The sequence below is a fragment of the Barbus barbus genome (assembly GCF_936440315.1).
Source record: "Barbus barbus genome assembly, chromosome: 8".
Lineage (NCBI taxonomy): Eukaryota > Metazoa > Chordata > Actinopteri > Cypriniformes > Cyprinidae > Barbus > Barbus barbus.
This window is the reverse complement of record NC_136736.1, coordinates 3,872,501-3,895,212: the sequence shown is the minus strand read 5'-3', so window position 1 is coordinate 3,895,212 and position 22,712 is coordinate 3,872,501. Positions and strand designations below refer to the sequence as shown.

At 34.2% G+C, this 22,712-nt stretch overlaps 1 protein-coding gene across 2 annotated transcripts in view; it reads left to right on the top strand.

The window, feature by feature from the left end:
- The window catches only part of LOC306873536 (microtubule-associated serine/threonine-protein kinase 1-like), a 57,960-nt gene that overhangs the window by 5,776 nt on the left and 29,472 nt on the right, over positions 1 to 22,712 (top strand). The window contains exon 2 of one of the 2 annotated variants that reach the window (XM_079422888.1): positions 787 to 818. In XM_079422888.1, coding sequence (XP_079279014.1) covers positions 787 to 818 — 32 coding nt within the window. Of the gene's footprint in view, positions 1 to 786; positions 819 to 5,923; positions 6,102 to 22,712 lie in introns of those variants that run through there. The other variant, XM_079422889.1, reaches the window with a different exon arrangement.

Below are 22,712 nucleotides of genomic sequence, written 5' to 3'. Positions count from 1 at the left end.
TCGTTTATATTTTAATTTAATTTCAACCTTATTTTAATTCATGAGGACAGTTTTAATTTTAGTTAACAATAACAACACTGGTATAAATCTATACAAACTAAACACACTCTGTCAGCTATTGCTTATATATCATGCTTGTTTGGTACTGCTTTTATGTTTACATTGGCAGCTAGCTATAATACTCACTGTATTAGTATTGTTAGAGTCTTATAGGACTCAAATCTTATTTTACCATTATGGTTATAAATTCAAAAATGAAAGTGTCTATGAAGTGTAGAATAGCACACACACACACACACACACACACGGCCGCCACAGACTATTTGTCCACTTAATCCTCCATTAGTTGCTCAGTGGCGCTAGTCATGCTGGCAGGGAAGTCCTTGTCACACACGATGTCATCAAAGTGAGTCACAGTGGGTGAAGTCATTTCTCTCCGACTGAAGCCCTTAGTGTACCATCACATGCACCAGCATGGTCTCTTTCCCGCTATCTAACATACACATTCTCTCTCGCTCTCGCTCGCTTTCTCCAGTGACCTTGTTTGTGTAATTGGCCAGTTTAATGTTTTGGGGATTGTTGTCCCCTAAGTGCTGTCCTCCCTCTCAGAGATCTGAAGAGCATTATGGGTCATAATGAATGTCAGCTGGCATAAAATTATTCCAGTTTGGTTTCATCAAGATATTTATGTCCTGAAGCAAACTGGTATTGAGCAGTTATTGATGGTATCATTTTACACTCGGTAATATAATCATTCTGTCTATCATTTCTATCTCTCTTTTCCAGAAGGATCTTCCCTTGCCCAGGAAGAGCAGTGGGTGAGTGTACTATAGCAAATCCACTTTACCTGATTTAATTCTGCATTTGTTTGTCTTTTGCTGGGACCTAGTTTAATGTGGTACTGAATAAAAACACTTTTCCCAAACCCAGTCTGAAACAAACAACCTCAGACTTTGTGTCAATTTTTCACTATGCCTGTCAATATTGAAATTACTTGATTTGATGAATAAAAGTGATGGGCTAAAGGAAATTTGAGACTGGTCTTGCATCACTACAGATGCAGGGTCACAGTAATATACGTTGCTGCTATGGTGAAGAAGGGCAATATTGTAGATGTAAAGTAAAGTAATTCATTAGTTCAAGACTGAAGGAAGTTATACTGTAATGCAGGAATGCAGTAATACTTAAGTGCAGTGCTACAGTGCAACAGTATGTGGTGCAGCAATGCAGGAACACAACGATACATCAGTGCAGCAATGAAGGAATGCAGTGATACATTGCTGCAGTAATGCAGGATTGCAGTAATACTTTAGTGCAGCAATGCAGGAACACACTGATACTTGCAGGAAAGTAACAATACACTAGTGCAGGGCTGGGACAAAAAATCGGCCATGGCATATTTTGGTCAAGGTGGCCCACCACCACCACTTCTCTCATATATATATATATATATATATATATATATATATATATATATATATATATATATATATATATATATATATATATATATATATATATATGATACTACCAGTCAAAAGATTTTGAACAGTAAGATTTTTCATTTTTTTTTAACGTCTCTCCTGCAGTTATTTGATCCAAAATACAGCAAAAGCAGTAATATTGCAGAATATTTTTACTATTTAAAATAAATGTTTTCTATTTGAATATATATTTAAAATGTAATTTATTCCTGTGATTTCCTGTGATTTTTCATCATTACTCCAGTCACATGATACTTCAGAAATCATTCTAATATTCTGATTTGCTGCTCAAAAAACATTTATTATTATTATTTTGTTGAAAACAGTAGATTTTTTTTCTTCAGGCTTCTTTGATTAATAGAAAGTTCAGAAGAACAGCGTTTATCTGAAATAAAATTTGATCACAGGAATAAATTATATTTTCAAATATTTTCAAATAGAAAGCAGTTATTTTAAATAGTAAAAAAATTCACAATATTACTGCTTCTGCTGTATTACAGATCAAATAAATGCAGGCTTGGTGAGCAGAAGAGAATTCTTTAAAAACATTAAAAATCTTACTGTTCAAAAACGTTTTGGATAAGACTAAAACGTCAGGTTCGACAATATTGTGTCTTTTTAAAGTTAAATCTAGATGGCCCATGGAAACCTCCATGAACATACTTGACTTGACTAAAAAATCACGGGGGATGAATTTACGTTTTATTAAAAAGTGTTTGAGTATTCTACACTCATGGCGCGCACACACATTAAGATAGGTTAGATGCCTGCCTCTGGCCACTAATGCAGGGACGCAGTGATACAGTAGTGCAGTGATGCAGGGACGCAGTGATACACTAATGCATTATTGCAGGGACGCAGTGATACACTAATGCAGCGATGCAAGAAAGCAGTGATGCAGTGACGCAGTGATACACTAATGCAGCGATGCAAGAAAGCAGCGATGCAGGGACGCAGCGATACAGTAGTGCAGTGATGCAGTGACGCAGTGATACACTAATGCAGCGATGCAAGAAAGCAGCGATGCAGGGACGCAGCGATACAGTAGTGCAGTGATGCAGTGACGCAGTGATACACTAATGCAGCGATGCAAGAAAGCAGCGATGCAGGGACGCAGCGATACAGTAGTGCAGTGATGCAGTGACGCAGTGATACACTAATGCAGTGATGCAGGGACGCAGTGATACACTAATGCAGTTATGCAGGGACGCAGTGATACACTAATGCATTATTGCAGGGACGCAGTGATACACTAATGCATTATTGCAGGGACGCAGTGATACACTAATTCAGTTATGCAGTGACGCAGTGATACACTAATGCAGTGATGCAGGGACGCAGTGATACACTAATGCAGTGATGCAGGGACGCAGTGATACACTAATGCAGCGATGCAAGAAAGCAGTGATACAGTAGTGCAGTAATGCTGCGACACAGTGATACAGTAGTGCAGTAATGCAGGGACGCAGTGATACACTAATGCAGCGATGCAAGAAAGCAGCGAAGTAGTGCAGTGATGTAGGGACGCAGTGATACAGTAGTGCAGTAATGCTGCGACGCAGTGATACACTAATGCAGTGATGCAGCAATGCAGGAATGCAACGATATACTAATGTATTGCTTCATTCCTGCATCGCTGCATTAGTGCTGCAAATCACTGCACTAGACACTAGATGCAGGAATGCAGAAATTTATTTAAAGGACATTTTTGTTAACCTTTGAACAATATGACATTTTAGCAGTGTGTTGCTGTCCAATGTAAAATCCTGTTCTGAAGCAAAATCAGTTGAGAGCCAGTACTGTAGAGTTTGAGCTGTACAGATAATGAATGAAGCGCTGGCCTTGGTGCTGAACCCTTCTCTGGCGTGAGAGACTCCCTGGATGTGTTTCCTCTGCATCTCTATGTCTGTTCATACTGAACACTTGTCTGTGGGATCTTCTGCCTGTTTATTGCCTATATATAGCACCACAACACCTCCATTTCACACATTTAGTGTCAAAGAGTGTGTGAGCGTGTGGGTTTTGTTAGCTCCTGTGAGAGTTTTGGCTTTTTGTATGCTGCTCAGATCCGAATGGCTGTTGTTTGTAATGGGTTCTATTGTGCCACCACCATTAGCATTCACATACCTGCTATAAAGAGCCTCTCCACCGACTGACACACACAATACAGGTGCTCAAATGTGTGTGTATGAATAGAGCTCTCTTTGGAGGTTTGTGAAGAGACAAGGAAATGTGGAAGGCAGCTAATAACGGATGGGTCTTTTGTGCTCAGTACGGGTCATGCTGTTTAATTGGGCTGATACAGTAGATTAATCAGCAGACAATCAATATGACATTTCCAGGACTGATGAACCGCGTCAGCTATAATCAGGATACGGTCTCACCGCTGTCTGGACGGCCATGACTTTCAGAATGTCTTCCATCCAAAAACCTACACAACCACTCTACCAATGCTTTTAGTTGTCTTTGCTATCTTTGGATGTTTTTAATAAAAATCCCATTTTATTATTGACTTTTTATTTAATTATTAAATATATAAACACAAAGCTGGGTAGATTACTTACAAATTGCAGTCTGTTACTGATTCCAAATTAAATTGTAGTTAGTAATGTAACCCATTACATTACATATTTTAGGTAGTGTAATCAGACTACTTTTTGATTAATTTTGACCTAACTCGTTTGTCACATTGTACCATACTTATAGAAATACAAAGAGAAAGAAAATACATAACATTTGTTGTTATTAGCGACATAAAGTGCATGTATTATGAATAATCGTAGAATGATCTATCTATCTAAATCTTATTTTAATATGATTTATTACATTTAATCTTTATCCCATATAAGGCAGGAAAAAATATTTGTATTTTTTTTTAAGCTATATTGTCCAGCCCTATTGTGACGTTTCCATTGTGAGACTGGACAGGTCACACACGTCCCCCTCCATCTATTATTCCAGGTCATATTTTCATTTCTATGAATTTGACCCGGTAACTCCTAAAAGCTCATCCGCATCTCTCTCTCATCTATATTTCATCTCTCTTTCCATCATCCAGATCATTTATTATTGAAATGAGCAGCTTTTAATGTGTGTCTGGGCCTGTGTGCAGCTGAGTGAGTGCGCTTTGGGAGACGGCGGCCCTCCCAGTCCCAACAGACCTTGCCGACTGTGACATGACGTGATTCGAAGGTTCAGACCAGGTTTATTGTGGTGAGCTATCTAGGGCACAGAGATGATGTCAGTTCTTATATAGCCTGGCATACAGAGAGAGATGGGTGGGGCTCTGTAGCCACATCACAATGAAATCGACCAATTGGATGCAAGCATCCAAGTATAAGCGCCCCAAAACCCTGTGGTGTGATCTCTGCATATGAAGCCAATAATATAATGTGCTGCTTTCTTCTTTTGACCCATCTGATTTCAACTTAGGTAGTGAAGATTACATTTGATCTTCATGAATCAATTCACACATCTTTATCTTTTTGTGGACTTTTTCGTATATTAAAACATTTTATGAAAAATACCTGTTAATTATTATATACTTTAATACTAATTTTTAAATAATGTCTTAATATATTTGAAAATTAATGTTTACATATATTCTCATTTTTATTATTAAAATAAAATAAGGAATTGACACACTATGTGAAACATTTGTTTCTATATAAATTTGTTACTATATATTTATACATTATTATTTTTATTATACTTATTTTTAATGATATTTTAATGTTTATTTAAAACATTATGTATTATTATTTTTTTAAATTATATATTTTTTCTCTGTTCTAAATGGTGTGCAAAACAAAACGTCCTTATGTTTTCAGGGGAAAAAAATAAAATGAAGACATTTTGGTGCAGATGCATGAATATTAAGATAATAATAACACCAGAGCAGCATATTAGAACACTGAAGACTGGAGTAATGATGCTGAGAATTCAGCTTTGCATCACAGGAATAAATTACATTTTAACATATATTCAAATAGAAAACACTTATTTTAATTGTAATAATATCAATATTATTATGATTTAAGACATTTCAGTTCAGGTGCATACATATTAAGATATGTTTAATATCATTAAAAGGCTAAAAATATATTGTGCAACAATAAAATGGACCAGTATGATCCGGGCATGCATGTTTAAGGGTCCAAATAACCCGTGCTATATTTTATGAACAAGAGCAACATAATCCTTTCCTCTCTTTCTTTTTATCCCTCCCATGTGTCATTCAGATTTCCATTACCAGCGGCACAGTCCTGAGCCCTGAGCTCTGATAGGCTTTTAATGGCCACACACACATGCTGACAGTCCTCCCTCCCTCGCTCGCTCTCGCTGTCTGTACTTCCTGGCTTGGCACATTACCCTTGAGAGCCACCTTCTCTCTCTCTCTCTCTCTCTGTGTGTCTCCGTCAGTCAGCCTCACGCACTCAGACGAACCCGGAGCATGTGTGAGGGAGGACGTGAAGTGTTATGGCGTAGTCGGCTGCTCTCTGTGAATGTTGTTTAAGTGTGTGTTGACACACTCGGCTGCCGCTGTCACTCTCATCACCGCGTGTGCGCCTGCCAACCGGCCGTCCTGGATAGCAACATGTTCCGCCGAACCAAGAGGTAAACGAGAGAGAGAGAATTATTTGGCTTGCAATTATGACTCATCAGAATGTGCTGCTTGGGTTTGATTGTTCTAATGATTTTGTTGTTTTTGGTAATGATGATGATGATGAGGATGCGCTGTGATTGTTTACACTGATGTCATCATCTCTCGGCTGGTTCATGGAGGGATGACAGCTTGTGTTTTGCAAGTGTGTTTGCATGTGTGAACTCATGAGGTCTTATCTTTCTGTTGAAGGAGTGATAGACCGATATATCGGTCCGGCTGATTAACTGCTCATTCGTTATGGCCATTTTGAGATTATCGGCGTTGGCCAATAACCAGGTCCAAAATTGACTTTTTGCCACACCTGCTAATGGTGGATAAACATTTACGTCACATAAATTTTTCGGCATTATTTATTTAATAATAATACTTAAAATATACTTCAAATAAAATAATATTTTATTATATTAAAAATATTTTCTGCCACATAATAGAATTGGTTTATTATTAACTGTTATTTTTATTGAATATGAGCAGCATAACAGCATCATGTACAGTTTCTTAGACACAAAAATTTTAAATGTATGAAAATACTGTCTTTAATCTACAGTGATTATTCAAAGAAATAATTTAATTCAGCAAAGATGCATTAAATTGATTAAAAAAAGTGACAGACATTTATAAAGATTAGATTTCTATTCATTAAAGAATTCTGAAAAAATGTGGTTTCCACAAACATATTAAGCAGCAAAACACCGATAATAATAAGCACCATTATTAATAATTAAACACCAATAATAGAGCAGCAAATCGGCATATTAGAATGATTTCTGAAGGATCATGTGACACTGGAGACTAGAGTAATGATGCTAATAAATTCAGCTTTGCGTCACAGGAATAAATTACATTTTTAAATGTATTCAAAAAGAAAACGGTTATTTTAAATGGCAATAATATTTCACAATTTTTTTATCAAAAAAATACAGCTTTGGTGAGAGACTTAAAAAATCATATCGACCCCAAATCGTAGAATAAAGAGTATTAGAAGAAAATATATAATAACTAACACTTCTGTTAATTATCTGATTAGACACAAATATTGACCAGACCTGATAATCTCAAAATTATGCATTATTGACATCTCAGCTTTGCTTACTGTATAACACACAATGTATCGGCCTAACACTAATTATATCGGCCATTGCTCACCTTGATCTCTGCATTTTTGGTATTGGAAAACTCGTATCGGTTGACCACTTGTGTAAAACTGCGATTGATTGAATGTATGTAGCTAAACTGCTGGTAAACTGCATATACACACACATTTGTATGGCTTGGCATGAAAAGATATAGTAAGAGGAGTACATATGTTCATGTTTTGTGCATATGCTGCGTGTGCTTCTGCTTGTGTGTTTATATGTGTGATGTTTTGTGAGAGAAGAGATTAAAGTGGCTTTGAACACTGTGTGTGTGTGTGTGTGTGTGTGTGTTCACCGTCTCTCTCTCTCTCTTCATCTCTGTCTGTCCCCCACGGTGCTCTATTCTGTCTGCACTGATGTTGTCGAGCTCACATTAGTCATATTCTTCTGTGTGTGTGTGTGTGTGTGTGTGTGTGTGTGTGTGAGTGAGAGAGAGAGCAAGGGCTTATGAATAGTTAAAGTTCAATTATTTTGTTCAGCACTGCAAAAAGATGAATTTACTTCTCGTTGCAGGAGTAGTTCATGCAAAAGATCTTTTATTCTACTTTTCTGGTGCTCTGTTGTCAGTGGAGTTTGATTGCACCTGATGACCTCACTGAACCTGATGTATTATCATTCATGTTTTGACTTTCTTTTTAACTGTTGCTCCACTATGACATTCGTTGACCTGAAGGAGTTCAAGGTTTAGCTGGTCAACTGCATTATTCTGGGAGCAAAAAGCATATTTCTCTATTAATGGTTGTCCAAAAGTCACCGTGTTTTTTGAGGAAATAAATTTATAGCATTTACACTTTTTTTATATATATATATATATAAGTGTTTAATTGTTTAGTTTATAGAGGTATATAAATCTAAAATATTTCATCATATTTTAGTAGATGCGTTAGCTATTTTATTTCATTGTATTGTATTTTTTTTTCTATTTTAGTTTAGTTTTAGAGGTATTTAGTTTACAGAGATACTGTATGTAAATCCGAAATGTTTCATCATATTTTATTTAGTAGATGATTAGCAGTTTATTTATTTATTTTTCTATTTAGTTTTTTAATTTCTCATTTTTAAACCATGAAATGGACTTTTTCCCTGTTTGCTGCATTTGACATCACAGCTCTGTACAGTCGCTAGTAAAGGTCTTGGGATTGTGCACAGAATGAAATTATATTGCTAGAAGCATTTGTGTTCAAAGGATGTTTTGGGAAAGTGTGTTTTGATATTTTGTTGTTGTCTCTGTGAGTTTAGTGCTTTGTGTTCCTCTGTGGTTTGGGATGGGCTGCTCTGAGCCTCCAATGCTTTTATGGAAGAGGAATATGAATGAGAGGGAGAGAACAGAAAGTGTGAGCCTGAGGAGATGTCTTGGCCTATATTTGAGAACAGTGAGCGGGTTAACTGAGTTCCTCTCTCTAAAACACCTGCTCTTGAGTTTCTCTCTCTTCATTCTGCACTTCACTTTCCAACTGACTCATTACTGTGTGTTTCATCTGATCGTGAAATCTCAGCCGACGCTTATTAAAGAAGAACAAGAAAAAGAGATTGGAACGGCGACTCTTCAAGAGCTAAAACGAAACACTCTCCTCATGTTAACTTTGTTTTCAAAGCTTTCAAACTGTGTTTGTGATGCCCTTCGCAAAGTTGTTTCATGCATTTACGCTTTTTGAATTTACTTGGAAGCAGTATATGATTTTAATTATTAATAATTGCAAAAATGGTGACTGTAAAATTGCTACGGTACAAACTTGTTAATTGGTTACCTGAAATAGATCTAACCATATTTAATATAATTGTACAGTAAAATACTGTTAAATGCACAGTTTTTGAAAATGAAAAAGAATAACATAGATAACATAACAAATGTCTAAACTGAGAAATTTTTACAATTTTGTGCACAAAATGAGCTCAATTCAAATTTGATGCCTGTTTCAGGTCTCAAAGTAGTTGAGGAAATTCAGGGTCTCGCCAGCAATCCTGAAAACCATAGAAAGTGTATTGACTTTGAGAGGGTCTCAGGGTCTGCTCGCCCCTCTCTGCAGGACATCTACCTCAAACGCTGCAAAAATAGAGCTTTTTAGCCCTTTGTTGCCCCCGTGCCAACTATTTTGAGACCTGTAGCAGGCATCAAATTTGAAATGAGCTCATTTAGTGGATAAGTGTCAAATTTCTCCGTGTTCTGTTGTGAATAAAATAATGGCTCATGTGATTTTGAAAGTCTTTTTAGTTTGAATTTTATTCAAATTAAAAAAAAATTCCCAACATTTCTGGAATTCGGGTTGTAATTCATATTTGATTTTTTATTTAAATAACCGTTTCTTATTCAATTATATTCATTGGGGTTTTATTTTACATCTAATCTGTAAAAATTAAAAATGTTGCTGCCATATTTATCATGGGAAATAGGGCTGCCACTAACGACTATTTTTATTTCGATTAATCTATCGACTAATTTTATAGATTGATCGATTAATCTAAACTACTAATTTCCCACAAAAAATCAACAATTTTACTTAAGAATATTTTATTAAACCAAATGAAATCCAAAATCAGTATTATAGCGTGAGAGTGACAGCATATCCACATGTTCTAGTAAAATCATAATCAAAAAACACTTTTTAAAAAGAGTATTTACCAGAAATATTATTTACCAGAATTTATTTAAGTGAAAAATGTAAATGTGCAGTATTTCTGGGGAAAAAAAATTAAAAATTCATATAAAATCAATTAATTGGAGATGCTTTTGAATTAATGGAACCATTAAAATGGAATCCAGAAAATAATGGAAAACAGAATTTGGTAAAGATACAACTGTAAAACTCAATGAATTAGACAGGCTTTTTGATTAATAACATTTAATCTAACCATTAAAACAGAGTATAGAAAAATGTAAATGGAAAAAACTGAATTTGGAAATAAAACGGGGCCCTATAATTATAATAAATCGTTTTGTGGTAATAAACATAGATGTAAGTGAACAATAGCTTTTAAACTGACTTAAAATACATATAGAATAGCAATGATGCAATAATAATTAGTTCAAATAAAGTATCAAAAGCAAGAAATCATATGGTTTCATTGAACAAAACTGCTAAAATACATAATGTATTATAAACAATAGCGCTAATGTAGATTACGCATCACAACAAAGGCCTGCAGGGGGCGCCGATGTGTGATTATTTTTACACATTACTGCGCGATCTAATCCTTGTTTAATATTGACCGAGCACTATTTAATTAAAATGTCCACTTAATCTTTAATATTTGGCCATTTTTTAGGACAGAAATGCTATAGCCGCTGTAATTAAATGAATATGTGGACATGAAAACGTGTAAACTCAGAGTGAAGGTTTGAGCTTTTATTTTGAAATCGCGATGTATTCTCCTGTGTTAGTGTAGATTTATAAATGATTTACCTACACATCTGATGAAATGGCGCGCGTTGCGTTCCCAGATGAAGGTTATAATAAACCCAAACTCACAACAACATGCAGAGATGAGTTTGAGACGCTCCACATGTAAATGATAACAGTTTCTGAGGAGCTACTGTGAACGGAGCCGCGGTGAGACGCACGTGCTTAACATACACGCATGTAAATAATTAAACTGCATCTCATATCATTATTTAATTAAATCATAGCGTTTGTGAATTCACAATTATGCTTAATTATGTATTTAATATATATAAATAGTCTAATAATGTGTTTTATGGATTCTCGTCCGTGAAATGCGTGAAATGCCGGTTAGTCGACGCGAGCAAAATGAAGTCGAATCGACTAAAATCGACGAATCGCGACAGCCCTAATGGGCAAGTTCTGGAAACCACAGCTGTATCTATTTATTATATTCATTATTCATTTATTTGTGTTGCATGTTGGAGTATTAATATATAATATATATTTACTATATAGTATGTCATTGAAATACTTGGCAGTAATATGTAATTTTATTATTATTATTTATTATTTTAGACATTTACCAGACGCTTTTATCCAATGCGACTTACAAATGAGGACAACAGAAGCAATCAATTGTAGTATTAAAACAACTAAAAACAGATCCAAAACTAAAAGCTAAAACTTTATAAATACTACCTATATACCTTTTAAAAATAACTAAAGAAATTAAATAAAAATGACAAATGCATACAACAAAATTTCAAAACTTAACATTTAAATGAAAAACAAAAAATAAAGCTAAAAACAATTGAAAATATTAAAGAACAAAAGGTTATTTACACACACACACACACATACACATATACATACACATACATATATATATATATATATATATATATATATATATATATATATATATTTTATAAATTCAATATATATATTATTTCATTTCCATTTAGTTTGTTGAAGTATTAAAATAACTTAAATTAAATTAAAATAAAACTTAATAAAAGACCTATACAGACATAATAAATTCAGACTTAATTTAACTAAAATTAAAATAAATAACAAATACAAATCAAACAACAGTATTTTCAGTAATCCTTAAAAATAACACTGCCAAACATGGTAAAAAACACAACTTACTTACACATAGTAAGAAGAAATGGTTATAAAAACTGAAACAGAAGTGAAACAAGTATAGGAAAGAGGAGAAATAAAAAGCGATACTTCTATCCCTGTCCGGTGGAGTCGCACGGTAGAGTCGATGGTCTTTACACTCTTCGGTCTTCACACGAGGAGGTCTTCACGTGACCGCTGCCCCGGTAAACTAAGCTTTTTTATACCCGTCTAACAAAATACTAATTGAACTTAGCTGGACACACTTTCCTTATTTTTTTCACAACAAATGGCCAAGCAAGCGCCAACACTAACAAGATATACGAGACCAAACGCGATATCAGCACGTCTCCAATTTTAATAATCACTGACACTAAATTATTTTATTTATAGCTGTTTTGGTAGACTTTTTATTTCAGTTGGTAGACGTTTCAATGAAATTTAATTTAATTTCTAAATTATTCATTTTAAAGACTCGACTGTCACAGATCTTGATATTTCCTTACTCGTTTATATATATATATATGTGTATATATACAAAGTATGTAACATTAAAAATTTAAAACCCTCGTATAGCAAAAGTAGTGTCTGAGATGATTGACAGTAGTCTTGAAATCACATAGCATTAGATGACTAGATTCCACATTAGATGACATTAGATGACATTAGATTCATCGCGGCCTGAAACACACGTCCATGACTCCACAGCCTTATGTAGCAATCAGAGCTCAGGAAATGAAAGCGCAGCAGGAAAAATGAAAGCGTGACGTACGAGCGGATGAACAGAGGAATACGGGCTGCTTGCGGTGTAATCTTGTTTGTCTGTGACTCTCAGGTAATGTGTGAGATTACAGTTGGAGTGGATGCTGATGGTGTGATGCTGGGAGCAGGAGAGTTCAGGAACCACTGCATTCATTCATAGAGAGTTTGCCAACATGACAGCGGCTGATCTGGTTTGTCCCGTCCACATAGGGGTGTGCGATATGACGATTTTTGATCGTGGACGATAAAAATGTCTCCACGATCTGCTTTTGAAGAAATATCGTAGTATCGCGCTACCGCGCACATTGTCAAATACAGTTCTGGCGCCGCCGTCTCTATATACTGTACAACACGACATACAGCAGTAGAGTTACTCAGACAGGACACTGCACTTATTCGCGATCGCAAAAGTACATTATTTGCACACAAGCCTTGCTGGTTAAATGTTTAATTCGCGCGCTGGTCTGACGTGCGCTTATTCTGAGCGCGCACCGACACTAAAAAGCCTGTCTAACAGCGCCTGATTACTCAACTAAGTTATATTTTGCGCTAATACTGTCAAAACACACAAGGTTTACATACAGACTGAGTTGGTTATCTCTAAAATAAAAGTAAATAGTTAAGAGAGAAACGGATGCGTGCCTGTATATTAGATGCGTGCAGCTCTTAAAGGGACAGGACACTAAACGTGCTGTCGACTGTCATTAAAGGGATAGTTCACCCTAAAATTTAATTTCTGTCATTATTTACTCAGTGGAAAACCAAACAGTTGCTGGTCCACATTGACTTTGATAGTAGGAAAGGAAAATCCTATGGAAGTCACTGAGGACCAGCAACTGTTTGGTTTTCCACCTTCTTCAAAATAGCATTTATAAATGTTCAGCAGAAGAAAGAAACTCATTCCGGTTTAAAACAACTTTTGAGTAAATGATGATATAAAAATACAACATTATGACAGAATTGACAGACAGATGACAGAATATTAATTTGTGGGGGAACTATTCATTTAACGTTAACAAAACAACAAAACGCAAAAGAGAAAAATCACTCACTATTCTTGACTGAAAAACTTTAATACAGTTGCTTTAGGAATCAGTCTATCTAGTGTTTTATTTTTATATTTGTTCATTCAATTTCATTGAATGCTCTGCTAAATACACCTATTGTACCTGAAAATAAAGCACTGTTTGTTTTATTTGTATATTATGTGTATTTGTAATGTGTATCTTTGTTCTTATTTTTTAATAAGAAAAATAAAATAATGACAAAGATTTTTTATCTTCGCCCACTTTGGCCTAAATATCTGCCATGCATCTTTGTCTTTCTAGTTTGGCTGTAATGCTCAGACAACTTGTAAAACCAAAATAGTAAAACTAACAAAGAATCGTGATAAAAATCGTGAATCGTGATATTTCTATAAAAAATCGTGATATGATATTTTTCCCATATCGCCCACCCCTACGTCCACACTGATCAAAAACCCAAAAAATAGATCCCAGATCTGCTGTGAGCAATATGAATACAGTCTTATTTTGTGGTATGAGTCATTTTTTATATATTTCACTATATATTTTTTTTTTTTTTTGCAGGAAATTTCATGAAAAGATGTTTTATATTTGTAGTAATGCCTATTTTTGATAACGTATTTAGAAAAAAAATGTCAAAAAATCATCAATTTACATTTAAAACAAGAGAATGATGGAACAGTGTCATCACTTTATTTGTTTTTAATAGATTTTATTCTTTAATGAGTTTTATTGTTATTTACTTATTCATTCTGACTATTTATAAAGGACTGCCTAAACATTGCACATCGCTGTTTTGTATACACGGATGTCTTTTCTTCGATATTAAGAACCAAAAAACAATACCAAATACTGCTAGGACATTGTGGCTATTTTAATTTAATTTAATTTTGTTTCATTTTATTTCAAGAATTTAAATTGCTATTATAACAATGTATATAATCAAATGATCACAATCAAGAGTTTATCAGCATTAGATGATTTCAGATCCGCTCTGTTGTTGGTAGTGTTTTTGTGGTCGTAGACTATATTTTTGGGTTCAATCTGTACAGAGAGATATCTGGAATTGAGTTGACTTTTAAAGTCCTTCCATAAACGTAATGTAGCCAATAGATAAATGCGGCTTGCATGCTAAATTAACTGTAGATATATTACCGTGAAACAGACTTCAGTGCTGCTCAATATGCCAATGCTGTTTTAGGATGAAAGTTTGATGTGACGCCGATGTTACTGCTAGGTTGGCTGAGGTTTAAAATGTGCCTGCTTTAGCCTGCAGTAGAAGATCACAGCATTTTATATTAAAGCAAAGCCTCTCCTGGAGATTTCCTGCAAAATTTAGATCACTGATCAAAACACACTTGACCAGCTGATTAAGTTCGGCTTCACTTGCACATTACTTCAAACTATTTCATATGACTGGCTGTAAAACTGGCCAAAGCATTGGCCTGCATGAGAGAGGCATCAGGTCCAGTTGACAGATGGTGCTCAGAATTTAACCTTTGACCCTATTCCACTAATCTTTAGAATTACAACCAGTGGTTAGCAGTTATTTATTTTATGTTTTATTATTTTATTTTATTTTGTTATATTTAAAATATTGCAATTTCTTTTCTATATAATTCTACATTTTAGATATTGTATTTATATATTTATTTTTATTTGACCTTTTTCTAATGTATTTTATTCTATTCAATTTTACTTTGTTTTATTGTATTTTATAAAAAAATATTGCTATATCCTTTTCTATTTATATTATATTTATATATTGTATTTGTATATTTTATTTTCATGTATTTTATTCTATTCCATTTTCCATTTTATATTTTATTACTTTATTTTATTTTATTTTATTATTTTTTAAATATTGTAATTTCTTTTCTATTCAAATTCTAGATTTTAGATGCTTGTATATTGTATTTATATATTTATTTTTAATTTATTTTCATTTTATTTTCTTCGAATGGGTTTTATTCTATTCAGTTTTACTTTATTTCATTGTATTTTCTTATGATGTTTTATTTTATTAAATGTATTGCATTTTTTCTATTTATATTCTATTTATATATTTTATTTGTATTTTCTTTTAAAGTATTTTATTCTATTCTATTTGAAAATTTTAAAGTATTTATTTAATTTTTGTATTTATTTAATTTTATTTTTTATAGACTAATTTTACAGGACTTCCTAGACAATGCACATCTCTAATTTGAATGCAGGGACATCTTTTCTGTTTTGCAAGGACACCAGATATTGTCGCTAGAGGACATTGGATAATATTTTATTTAAATCAATAAGTCTAACAGCTGAAACTGGGCCGTATTTAGACTGTGTCGGGACACTGAGATGCACACCTTGTGAAAGCAGGACATCCGGTCACCCAGTTTACAAGTCCTTTTGTCCTTCGTTCCCTCCACCTATCATGAGTAGAGACAGGAGTGAAAGTCCTCTGTGAGTTTTCTCTCTCAAACTGCCGGCAGTCTATATTTATCCCATTCACCTCCATGAGCCTCTCTTTCACCCATTCATCTGCACACTCGTCTATTCTCTTCACCTTCTGCCTTTTCTTCTCTTTCTTGAAACTATGTGCAAACCAGTATCTGCTGTAGTACCCACAACCTATTGCCTAGCAACCAGAAGTCAGGTGACCTTACTTCACCACACCCTTTGCATTATGAATTGAATTTCTACTCCATATACATCAAATGTTGGGATACATGGTATGTGTGTGTGTATAAATAGGTAAATAGATATATGTTTTGTATTTTATTTTATTATTGGGGATATTTATTTTAAAGTCAGTGAGTCAAGCCATTTAAAGTTGGTGAGTCTAAAGGCCCGTTCACACCAAGCAGATAAAAAGATCTAATCGTTCTCAATATTAAAGAATAGCAGAGTCCACACCACAACTATAACGATAAAGGCACAGAAAAACGGTATCGTTGGAATCACTTTCAGAACGATTTTTTCGAGCCGATGAACGATACAACCATTGACAGCCAATCAGAATCCATCCTGCTATAACGAGCTTGAGAATTTAAAGCTGCAGTACGTGTGTGCGCTTAATAAACAGACGATATATTGTTCGCTGGTGTGGACGCTAATATCGTTATCTTTATAGTTATCGTTCTTGGTGTGAACGGGACTTAACAGCTGAAACCAGGCCTTTTGCTTTGCTTTTGTTTTGTAGGGGATATTTAATTTAAAGTAGGTGAATGTGACACCATTTATTTCATTCATTTAATTTCTTATCTCATGCAGACCTGCTTTTCTCATTACATACCTTGCACTTGAGCTGCCCCCCCACCCCGCCCCTACAGGGTTATTTGAAGGTTAGAGCTTATTTTAGTGACTCAGAAAGCTGTTTGTAAGCCTGTGGCTGTTTTAGGGACTCCAAACTGTATCCAAACACAACATATGCTAGTGACCAGTCGTGTTGCTCTCTACAGCAGGAGCAACAGATGAAGCATCAGAGATGGAGCTCTAGAGGCGTATGAAGATGAGAGATGTAACAGGTGTGCAGTAAGGATGATGAAGCGTCCCGCCGCGGAGCAGCTTTCTCAGCATTAGTAAATTGACTGCTCTTTTGTAGAGCAAGCAAGCGTTGTGTGTGTAGCGTTCAATAAGCCAATCTCCCTGCTGTGTGTCGTTAAACAGGTTTAGCGTATTAGTTGTGTTGTGATGTAATGTTAGATTATTAGTCTTTATTTGAAAGAGTCTGAGCAGCTGTTAATTGGGAGGCTGTCTGGGTCAATCTCCATGGCAACCATTGATTTAACCTCTGACCTTGGGATGAAAGATTTCATCTGACTGGAAAATGAGCTCTTTCTTTTGTTTGTTTGTGCCTTTTAAAGGTGTCTCTTGTTCAAATCGCAAGTATTTTTGTGTTCATTCTTCCATCCTCCATTCTTTTTCTTTTTGTAGATGAAAGTTTTTGGGTGACATTTTTCTCTCTTAATCCCTGAATATATAAGAAGAGGAACAGATGTCACGGTGTCTTGGTCAGATCTCTGCTTCAGTGCACTCACAATCCTCTAAATCCGACACAAAAGAATCACCAGCATTTACATTTACATCAAAACCAAAGGAAATTCATATATATTTAAATGTATATAAATGGAGATTATTTTAATATATGTATGTACTATGGACAGGGCTATGATTTGGCTGTAGGTAATCATAGCATGCCAATATACAGCCATATCTCATGTCGATGAGTGTGATATTGCGTTTATACAACAGTTCAAGTTTCAAGTTTATTTGTATAGCGCTTTTTACGATACAAATCGTTGCAAAGCAGCTCTACAGCAAATTAAGTTTCCACAATATATTTATATATTGCAGAACCTTAATATATTTAATTTATGGCAAAATTTGGTAATTCTGTATGTTGTCTGAGCGTAGGCATCCTCTGAGGGATTGGCATTATCTTTTCTCAGATCATTTAAGGATTGGATCCAGACTGAAGCTTCTGTAATTCCTAGTTACCATGGGATGTTAATCCTGTGGCAGAAACAGAGAAACAAATAGAGACATAATTAGCATAGCTGCTGTTCCATCTAAACAGCAAAATTATTTGTTCAACCCAAGCTAAAGAATAATAATAATGTACATTTCATCAGATATAACTGCAGTACAAGATTATAAAATTAATTATGTGAATGCCTGGCTAAAGAGATGAGTCTTTAATCTAGATTTAAACAGAGAGAGTGTGTCTGAACAACAGCAACGACAAGAGTGTGTAAAAACATAAGAAACAACAATGGAGTGTGTTTAAAAGCCCTCTTTTGTACAGATCTACTTCCTTCTGCTGTGGATTGAAATTTAAAGTTTGACAGTTTAACAGCTGAGCCCAAGCCTCCGTTACTAATTCCAAAATGTCTCTTTAGAAATAGTAACAAAGGAACGTTGAGTTGCTTCATTAAAAGCTTAATGTATTACTGTAGTAAAAGCAGTGCATTATTTATAGTAGACTTTTAGGACTGAGCGAGTGTGATTTAAATGACCTGCATCTGATGCAGCATTCATTCTTCAGATCAATCTCATATTCACAATAAAACATTAGTTTGAATATCTGATAGGCTCGCACTATCCTTTCATTTGTTAAGGGTGATTTCTGATGACAGCACTGCTCAACAGGCTGCGTCTTACAAGCTGTTGTTGAAAGTAAAAATTATTTCCTTGTTTACAACAGCATTTCAGTCTCTTTCAATATAAAAGTATTTACTGCTGACTCATTCATAAAAACAGTCTATTGTCGCCATCTGATGGCAGAACAGTGTAACTAAACCATCACAAACACACACACACACACACGCCGTTTCTCAATACTAAACACTATTATTAAATAATAAAAATGGGTGGGTTCAAACAAAAGGTGCTATCTTCTTAGTTGTGTATCAGATCCAGATGAAAATACCTGTAAATAAAAGCTGAAATGTTAATCTTTTGATGTCAAACCCAAATGTGTTCAGTCTACAGAAAAAATAAAGGAATTGGCCTTACTGTTTCAATACTTTTGGAGGGCACTTTATTTACAATTTGATTTTGACAAGCACATTTTCAACACGCATGTTCTATTTTTAAGGTTTGTAAAAAAAAATGTTAATTTATTACTTAATGCATTTACAATTAACATTTACAAAAAAAAATATTAATTCTAATATCCATTTTCAAGGAAAATATAATTTGCTTGCTTGCTTTCTTCTTTTTTTGTCTTTCTTCTTTTTGTTTTTGGTGCATTGGGTCCTGGGCATGTTGTTGCCGGGTGTGGTGAGGTTGTCTTTGCGGTTCACAGGTCATATTATGCAGACGTTTTGCACACAAACAGTTGCTTTACGTTTTTCCAGTGGTTGCTATGGTAACAGATCACATTAGCCCAGCGCTTGTGAATTTTGATTCTCAAGCCTTGTCTTCTCGTTAAGTGTTAAAGCTTCTGAATATACAGCCTCTTATGCAAAGCATGATATCATGTGGGTGAAATCGGTGGGATTTTACAGCTTTAAGGATTATTGGTGTGTATAAACAGATGCTTGAGTCTGCATTTGCTAGTCCATTACAGACTAGAGAACTTTATCCCGAGTCACGCGTCTGTCTCCTGATAGCTGGGCAAACCAACTTCAGCCTGTGTTCCTCTTAATGGACCGTCTCCAGTTCTGACCAGTTAGACCTTCATTGAGCTAAACAATAAACTTTAGATTTTGACATTATTTCTGGACCTTGATATGGTATCTTACTGTTTTGTGTGTGTGTGTGTGTGTATGTAAAAACATGCAAATTTGCTAGCATCCCCAAAAAATGTGCTAGCTAATCTGCTAGCATAGTCTATGGAGGATTGCATCTCTCAGAAGTACAAAAATATAGCTTGACTTGTGATTTGTTGCAGGTTTTATGTAATGAATATGTAATGTGTGACATCTGGAATGCTGAATGGGGATCTCATGAGTATTAATTAGAATGTAGACAAATATTTGAAAAGTCTTTACTGTTTTGGAGTAACAAATTAAATCAACTCATGACCAGTGAGTATCACTGATAGATATAATTATAGATTTATTAATATTTTGAATTGCTTTTTATTGCTTTTTTTTTCATTTAAATCGTACATTTTTGTACTTTTGCTGTATGTATTTTGTAAATTTTATTAGTTTTTTTTTTCATTTCTGTGTAGTTTTTTGTTTATATATATATATATATGTTTAAGCTATTTTAGTACATAAAGTTAAACTAAATGAAAATGAGAAATGTTGCCCTGGCAAGCTGAAATTATTTTTATATATATATATAGTGTGAGGGTTTTTATTTATTTTTACTTTATTTATTTTTATTTCAATTTATGAAAATGTGTTTATATGGTTTTAGTTAATTATAATAACCCTGTTCATGGCATATTTTAACAAAAATCCTATGTCTAAAATAGTCATTCATGGGTTTATATATGCATATTATGATTAGTCATTGTTGGTTAAAATGTCAAATTAAAAAGTCAAATTGAGTTTTAATTAACTGCTGCCAAAAATGACTAATTTTAATGCTCCTGCCTTGTTTTCATTTACACATTTGCAGCTTGTTGATCTCTTTTGTATTCAAACTGAATACAATTGCAGACTTACATTTCCATCTTTATTCATTTTTCATTTTCAGAGCGTACTGTAGTCATATTCTATTGATATGGAGCTTTATACGGCTGTAGTTCCCCTTGAAACCATAAACTGCATGCTTTCATCCAGTCAAACAGCATGCAAATATTTTTTGTTTTGACTTCAAAACGCATTTGAAACTGAAATTGAGCATTTGGATGAACTTTTCCTGATGAACCGAGCATTAAAACCAAGCAACAACTCCTCCTGATGGCCTGGCAGAGGCCGTAAAGGATAAATCAGACGTTTCTCTGCTATTGAAGCGCTTCACAAACATTGAAAAAAGCTCTGTTTGTTTACAGAGGAACACTGAGGGTGAGTTAATGAAAGAGAGCTTGCTAAATGGGTCAGTGCTGCTGAATGTCAGTGTTATTGTGGTAGTTGTCTGTGTGTGTGCTTTATTTTTGGCGCTGTATAATGCAGTCGTGATTGGCAGCATCAGAAGACCATCAGGCGCCGGTGTTTTCTCCACAGGGTGGCCGTGTGTGTGTGTGTGTGTGTGTGTGCTGCCTGCTGTCAGAGGTGTTTGTGATCTATTGCCCTCTTTGGCTGGAAGTAAGGTCCAGCACAGATCAAGCATATGCACCCAGACACATTTTTCCTCTCCCGACCTTTCTGTTACACTTATTAAAGCTCAGAAACTGGGAATATAAGATCTGCCTGTCAGTCATGCTTTGTGTTTCAGAGATATGAACGCATCCTGTCTCCAGCTATATGCAAGAGATACTGCACCATATCCATCCAGACATCCAGCCCTCTCTTCTTTAGTCGAATGTTTACTTTTTGTTATTCATCCGCCAGCGAGAGATCAGTGCTGTTATTATCTCAAAAATGAAAACTATTAAAACTGTTTTGAGTAATTGAAATATAACTGATATCAATTTTTAAAAAATTATATAAATATTAGATGAAAAAGCCGAGTTAAATGGCAAATAAGTACTAAAATTACTAAAATAAAAATGCATTAAAATATAATTGCAATTAATAACCAACTTAAACTAAAATAAATTCAAATGAAAACTCTAAAAATGATAAAACAAATATTAATAAATACTAACTTGCATGTTGACATTTCTAGATGATCTCACTCAATTGTTTCTTGAAGTACTAAAATTACTAAAACTGAAAGAAATAAAGCTAAACAGAAATATTTAATACAAAAAACAAGAAAACGAATGCAAATTACATAAGCAAACATCAAAATAACAAAAAAAGGAAACTAAAATAAAAATAATAATAATTATAATAAATTCTAGATGATCCCACTCTTGCTGGTCAGTGTACTGACAAACGTTTCTTGAGGTACTAAAACTACTAAAAGTGAGATAAAAATAAAGCTAAACATAAATATTTAAAAGCTAAACGTTTAATACCGATTACATAAGAACATAACAAAATTACAGAATTGTAAAATAAATATTATTAAAAATATAACTAATTTGCTTGTTGAATTGTCTCACTCCTACTGGTCAGCATATAGACAAATGTTTCTTAAAGTACTAAAATTACTGAAATAAAATTAAATTAAAGCTAAATAGAATAACAAGCATATAACAAAAACAAATTTAAACAAAAACATACAAATCATTACAATATTAATAAAGACATAACTAATTTGCTTGTTGAATTTTCTATCTAGATGATCTCACTCCTACTGATCAGCGCATAAACAGACGTTTCCTGATTGTTTTCATTGGCATTAATGTGCAGAGAACAGCAGGAAGGCCCTTCTCATATTTCAGTAAATTACTGCATGTGACCCAGTATTTGTCAAAAGACATTGATCCAAATGATCCTGGAGATTCATTTCTCGTGTACCTCATCAGGAATCACAGAAAGAGAGACTAGCAATAGAGATATGGAAATAGAGAACAATTTGGGAATTTTATGCATAATTTATGTACATTTGGGAGGAAAATCACTCTATAACATGACTTAATTAAAAATAAGAAAAAAAAAAAAATAATGTAAAAATAATAAGTGTGAAAGCAATTTAAA